We start from the raw sequence: 7,038 nt of genomic DNA on the forward strand, positions 1-7,038 counted from the left end.
AAAAGCAAGTACTTCACCTGGTGTTGTCATTTGTTCCCTCGCAGGAATGGTCTGCCGAAAACCTGCCGACCCTGTTGATTGGCCACCACTTGTCCTGGGGCTGCTCACTCTGCTGAAGCAGTTTCATTCCCGGTACACCGAGCAGTTCCTAGCGCTGATTGGCCAGTTTATCCGCTCCACAGTGGAGCAGTGTACAAGGTACAGAACCCAACCCAGGAATAAGTAGAACTGAACGTCATACAACTTGACTTAAACCTTGCATGCCGAATTCCTCTAATTGCCCTAACAGAGCTGGGAGATGGTAGCTTACCCTTCTCTATAAAGCAAGTCAGCATATCTCCTTGTTTGGAGCAATTATAGGTGTGCCCATCCTTAGTCACCCTACCAGGGGAACTCCTTTAGGCATATGTGCAGTGATTTTCCAGGAATGCATCCTGACCGTGACGAGGAACCACCCTGGGGAAGAAAGGGCAGTCCTGTTCTTCTGCCATCTTGGATCCAGCTCGCAGATCTTTGTGAGCCCGTGTTCTGCTGGGACACTGCCAGGAGATGCTTCCACACACTCCAGTGGGAGTCAGAGAACGTGCCAGTATCAAAACCTGGGCAAAGTTTAGTGTAATGAAACAGATCACACAGAAGCTATTTGATACAAAGCTTATAAACCTTTAATTCCTACCAATTCTTTCCCCCACTTCCCCAAATGTGGCTTTTCTGGAATAGAGAAAAGAAGTTATTTGCATGAGACACTGGCTCCTTCTCTGCTATCCTAAAGGATCAGCCTTGCTAAATCAATTTCTCTGTCATATTATATATTCACAATTTGGACAATGACCACTTGGTCACTTTCTGCCAGTGTAACTTAAAGACTAACTAATGAGAGCCATCTTCCAAGTCTTCACAAAACACTACTGACTCCTAAAATTGGAAATGATTTTAGAGGCCATTTAATTGGCCTCCCACCAAGTGCATGAATGAGCTGTGAGACATCCCTGGAACACCCCCTTAAGGCGGCACTCACTGCCACCACGGCAACACAGCACACTGGCAGAGCATTTTTCTCATCATTAGCATTCCTGATTGTAATGATTAGAAACTCATGTCTCTGAAAATTTTATTCATTGAATTTTTTCTACACTTTGAAATGACATCAAATAAATACAGTCTCCTTCCTTTACAGCATCACTTCCAATTTTTGATGCCAGCTATTGCCCTAGGTCTTCTTATAAGCGCCCTTCCAGCTGTTCCTGATGTGCTGTAGGTTGGAGGCTGCTCGCCATAGTGGGTGACCTCTTCTGGGTGTTCAGTGTGTTATTGACTTCCCAAACTTGTACCGAGATTCCAAATACCACACTCCTCTGAGAGCAGAGAGGTTACTATGCTCCTTCATTCTGGGTCCTCTGTGGACAACAGGACAGCTAAATTTTGATGATGGGTTCTTGACATCCATTGCATACCAATAATGCTGATTTTGCATTCTTTTTAAATACCAACATCATTTTTTCCTGTGAGCTACAATCAGGCCATTTCCTCCCCATCTTAGTTAATGAACTAAACAAAAAACACTGGATGTTTTTCTAGGACATAGGGTCAGACTTGCTTGAAAAAGCAGATTTTTTTTTTAAGTTATCATATGACAACTTGTAAAAAGCAGATTTTGGCTGAGCGTGGTGGCTCACGCATGTAATCTTGGCACTCTGGGAGGCCGAGGCAGGAGAATCGCTCAAGGTCAGGAGTTTAAGACCAGCCTGAACAAGAGTGAGACCCTGTCTCTACTAAAAATAGGAAGAAATTAGCCAGACAACTAAAAATATATAGAAAAAATTAGCCAGGCATGGTGGTGCACGCCTGTAGTCCCAGCTACTCGGGAATCTAAGGTAGAAGGATTGCTTGAGCCCAGGAGTTTGAGGTTGCTGTGAGCTAGGCTGACGCCATGGCACTCTAGCCCAGGTGACAGAGCAAGACTCCATATCAAATAAATAGATAAATAAAATACCAATTGGCACATAAATTGGAAATAGTCTTAATACCTAAAAACTCCTTTTGGTGTAAACAGAAAGAATATAAGCTCTATAAGGAGACTGTCCTATACTTTGCTGTACTTCCGGCTCTAGGACAGTACTTAGTGATACAGTTGTTGAGTAAATGAATACATGAGTAGGATCCCATATAGAAAAATTGCTAGATGCTGTATTTATTTGATACCTTCAAATACTGTGCCAGGCACAATCCCAGATGCTAGAGATAGAAAGATGAAGACATGACCCAGGCCCTCCAGGAGCTTATGCTCTAGATGGGAAGCTGGCATACAACTGAAAATTAAGAGGCTTGGAGAATGATTCTAAGTAAAATGAGCACAGGAAAAGGGCATCTGCCCAGGGGAACCAGGGAGGACTTCACAGAGGAGGAAGTACCCAAGCTCGGTCTCGAAAAAATGTCTAGAAGTTTACTTTTAAGTAAGTGTGCAAAGCAGGTGTAGCTGCAAAGACTGGAGGGTAGGGAAGTGTAGAGCCTGCCAGGTGTTGAATCATGAAGTGCTGATGGGGAACAGAGGGAGATGAGTCCAGACAGACAGCAGGCATTGTACTGTGAAGGCCCATGTACACCACACAGAAAAGTTTTGATTTTATCCTATGGGGTAGGTTCTTGAAGATATATGAGCAGGGTAGTGACGTGATAGGAATCAAGAGGCTGTTCTGTGTATTTGTTCTTTGACTTCATTTGGTAAGCTCTCTCATAGTCTTTCTGTATTGTAACTGCGGGCCTATTATGTGCAAAGCAGTGAATTGATCCAGACTGTTTTCTGTTACAGCCAGAAGATACCTGAAATGCCTGCAGATGTTGTGGGTGCCCTTCTGTTCCTGGAGGACTATGTTCGGTACACAAAGCTACCCAGAAGGGTAAGTGTTAACGACCTGTTTGTAAAAAGATGGTAATAATAGTGGCCCTGGACTCATCGGGAGTGAAGTCCGGTAGGTCATTCTCAGTGGCTGTCTCTGAGCCCCTCGCCCCTGCTCTGGGATGTTCCTGCCTTCTCCACCATGTGGAGTGCTGTGCAAGAGGACAGAGTTTAACACAATATCCCTCCTCTTCCTCTCACTCTCCTCATGCCCTCCTGATGGCAACTCACCAGGCTCACGAGGAGTCAAGTGAGATGGGCAAGCCAGGAGGGGATTCCTTAAGTGGCAGAGTAAAGAAATAATCACGTGTCTTTCATTCTTTCTCTCCCCACTGACCTGGTTTCCACAGCATGTTTGGTTACGTTCATGCCACGACTAAAGTTATACACAACTACTGTTACCAGAAATGACAGACTACTTTTCACCTTCTAAGAAATTCTTTCTTTTTCTCCTTTCTCACTAGCAATTCTACTTTGTTAAGTTTTGGCTCAAAGTGGAGAGCCTAATACTAAAATATAAGAGATCTTTAAATAGATGGTGAAAATCATTTCTGATTTTAAATAACTAGGTTAGGAATTGAAGATACTTTTTTTATAAACAAAAGCCAAAGGTGATCTTTTAAAAATTAACTGGCAATGTCATACTTAATAGTGAAATGCTAGTGGCATTCCCACTAAAGTCAGGACTGTAATGGTGACATGACAACCATACGGACTCTCACGGCTACTTTTGTGATACACATACAAGACAAATATGAAATGACACAAAAATAAAATGTATATTCAAGAGACAAACTCTGTATTATTTGAGATATAATTGTCTTTCTTGAATACCCAATAGAATCATCAGAAAACAAACTGCCTACAGAATAAATGTACAATATATACACTAATAATCAGTTCAAAAATTTAATGTGAAAAAGGACCTATACATAGAAATTACAAGGAAATAATATAGCTAGGAATAACCTCTATAAGAACTATGAAAGAATAATTTATTTTTAAAAACTGTAAAATTTTGAAATATAAAATTTGAAAGTCCATGTTTCTGAATGAGAGTACTCGAATATTATAGAGATAACAGTTCTTTCTAGTTTATGTTTCCTGCAGTTACAATTCAAGTAACTTTTTAACTTCAAAAAAATATATTTTAAAAAATTTCATAGGACTTAGGCTATAATTGGACTTTTTTTAAAAAAAGAAGATATTAAAACATGTTATATTAAAACAATGTAAAACTATAAAAAGCAAAATAGTGTGGTACTAGTATGCAATTCAATAGAAAGATCAATGGACTAAAATATGTAGACTAGAAATAAATCCTATGCATACAATTGTATGTAAGAAGTAGCATCTTAAATTAAGAAAGAAAAGGAATATTGGTCAATAGGTACCCTAGTTCATTATGTGGTTGAAAAGTAGCCAAGTCCCTTTATATTTTGTTACCTGTGTTATCAAAATTAATTACAGGCTTAGTATGAAATATGAAACCTATAAATTAGAAATTTTAGACAAATATATATCAGCCCTCAGAACTTCCTAACACCAAAAGAGGAATCTATAAAGATTTAGATATTTGATCTCTTATAATTGCTTGCATTTGAAGGCAGGGAGAGCTACCGTGTCTCCCCCAAAATAAGACAGGGTCTTATATTAATTTTTCCTCAAGAAGACACACCCTAGGGCTTATTTTCAGGGGGTGTGTTATTTTTTTTAAGTACGGCACAACAATCTGCTTTTATTCAAATATAGTTGTCTTCTGGAACATCATCATAGTAAAATGGCAGCCACAGCTTTCCTTCTTCCCCCTGGGGATACACAATACCGAAAGCAGAGCGTCCGGCTCCTCACTTCACTGAGGAGACTTGCCCTCAAAGCCTCAGCTTGCAGCATGCACAGGATGGCCAGGACCTGACAGAGGGAGCTGACCTTGTTGGTGGGGCTGCTCACACCTTTCCGGTCACCTCTGGGATAGTAGCTGTCACGATGGGGCAGATGAGAAGGGCTGCTCATCTTCTTTACTGCTTCACGATGAAATGCATGGGTTGTGCAGATATGCTGCATAGCCACCCCCATCACTAGGTCTTATTTTCGGGGTAGGGCTTATGTTGCACAAATGCTTAGAAATCCTGCTAGGGCTTATTTTATGGGTAGGTCTTATTTTCGGGGAAACACTGTATATACCACCCATCCCCTCAGATGTTAGCAGTGCAAAGAAAAGAGACACCAGTACAGAGAACAGACACCAGTACAAATAGAAAGTGGCTGTTTCAAAGAGGGGTCCACCCATGTGAATCTCCTCTTCCCTGTGATTCACCTTGCTCCAAATGAAAGGATATCTTCGTTTCTTTAATTTTCATTTGGAAAATTTTGAATTTGTTCAACTATAATACTATGAATAATTTAATTATTTTATTTTTCAGGTTGCTGAAGCACATGTGCCTAATTTCATTTTTGATGAATTCAGAACAGTCCTGTAACTTGTTTCTCCCACAATGAAAGGATTGTCCTTAAATTTTCCCCCCATCACCACTAAAATGAATTTGGAAATGAAACTCAACTGCTCATATAACTTCGTTTTTTTTTTTTTTTCCTTTACTATGAGAAACATCAGAGATCCTAAGATGTATCTCACAGCACTAGTTAATATTATTTAAATCATGGTATTATATGCAATTTATATCATGTATAAGCAGAACACATTTTTGTACTGCCTCTTATAAATGTTGAATGTAACTGTATGTATAAATCCATTTAGTTTTGTGTTCTAAAGAACTATTTGTGCAACTCCAGATTTTCAGTAAAATAGTACTGCCAGTACTCAAAGTTGTCTCTCTGTTTGTGATTCAAAAACCATATATCCACCCTGTAAATATTATAAGTCGTCATGGCGGGGTATTGGGAGAAGTTTTCAATTAGCAGCAATCACACATCAGATAAACCTCATTGGCTACAATATTGCCACTGTGCAAAGCTGTCACCCTGTAAATAAATCCTGTTTGGAAGATAGATGACTCTGGTAGGTACAATGACCTACCCATGACAAGGCTGGAAGGCATATGATATGGCCAGACTAGTGCAAATGTTGTGGCCATACAATTTGCACACCACATGCCATTAAGTTTCTTGGTGTCTGAGGTTCATCATCATCTTCCAATCGCAGATACCTTAGGGGCTCCCAGCATCCCTTCTGTAGGACTCCCTACCTTCAGCTGCTCCTTCTAGCATCTTCATTCTTCAGCAGGCCCTGAGCCCCGTATCTAGTCCCTCCAAGCATGTCACTATCCACAAGCCTTTCCCCCACCCTTTTTTTTAACTCCCTCAAAATCCCAAATCACTTCTGCATGAGAATTACCCTGAAAGGAAGCTTCTATCCTACTGTGGCAACTTGGACATCGACAACTTGGATGAGAGCAAGAAAGATGCTTCTGCTGTGAACCTATAGCTGTGTCCTTTAGAGAACAAGCAAAAACAAAAACAAACCCCAGAACCAGAAAAGGGACAGCCATTTAGCAACTTGAGGGGAAGAAGTGTTAATTTATAGTCAAGAGGCAAAGTCTGAGTCCTGGTTCTGCCACTAGCTAGACATTATCCCAAGCCAGCCTATTGGCATTATCTATAAAATTAGGACTAAATGATTTCTCAGGTTCCTTCAGTTTTCTAATTGCATGTTATTTCTTTTGTCTGAAGTCCTCAAACTCTTAAGATACTGAAAGAAAAAAGGAAGGCTTTACAAGCTTTGTTTCATTGTCATAGTAGAAAGAATTTTAAAGAGTCTCAGTAGAGAATAAGGGAACTCTGATGTCCTGGCCATGGAGATGGCTGGCATTGAGGCCCAGGACAGAATTTTAAGTGAATGTTGCTTGGCACATAAGGAGCTTGAAATTCTCACCCCCTGTGATGCTGCCATGTGGGAACACCCATATCTCAAAAATATATCACTATTTTTCATTTGTAATCTTGTTAACAGCAACCACATAAAGTGAAATCCTTAGCTCTCAGTGAAAAGAAAGCCAGCTCCTAAAAAAGCCAGAGCTAAGAAAGTGAATTTTTACCAGAAAAATAGACGTTTGGGTAAGTTATAAGGGTATCTTATGAAACCAAGCAAATGGGTCCACCATATGCTCTGCTAAAACATGATA

General features: G+C 40.3%; 1 protein-coding gene and 1 non-coding gene across 2 annotated transcripts in view; one reads left to right on the forward strand and one right to left on the reverse strand.

The window, feature by feature from the left end:
- WASHC5 (WASH complex subunit 5) overlaps nt 1-5,716 on the forward strand; it is a 58,100-nt gene extending 52,384 nt beyond the window's left edge. Inside the window, exons 27-29 of the mRNA XM_012785376.2 lie at nt 45-198; nt 2,810-2,897; nt 5,320-5,716. Of these exons, the coding sequence (XP_012640830.1) occupies nt 45-198; nt 2,810-2,897; nt 5,320-5,376 (299 nt within the window). The 3' untranslated portion in view covers nt 5,377-5,716. The remainder of the gene's footprint in view (nt 1-44; nt 199-2,809; nt 2,898-5,319) is intronic.
- Nucleotides 5,717-5,734: 18 nt separating this feature from the next.
- Nucleotides 5,735-5,872, reverse strand: LOC142872001 (U4 spliceosomal RNA). Its single transcript, XR_012920253.1, has one exon. It is a non-coding gene; the product is annotated as a U4 spliceosomal RNA (small nuclear RNA).
- Between the last annotated feature and the right edge of the window lie 1,166 nt (nt 5,873-7,038).

The sequence above is a fragment of the Microcebus murinus genome, chromosome 7, assembly GCF_040939455.1.
Source record: "Microcebus murinus isolate Inina chromosome 7, M.murinus_Inina_mat1.0, whole genome shotgun sequence".
Lineage (NCBI taxonomy): Eukaryota > Metazoa > Chordata > Mammalia > Primates > Cheirogaleidae > Microcebus > Microcebus murinus.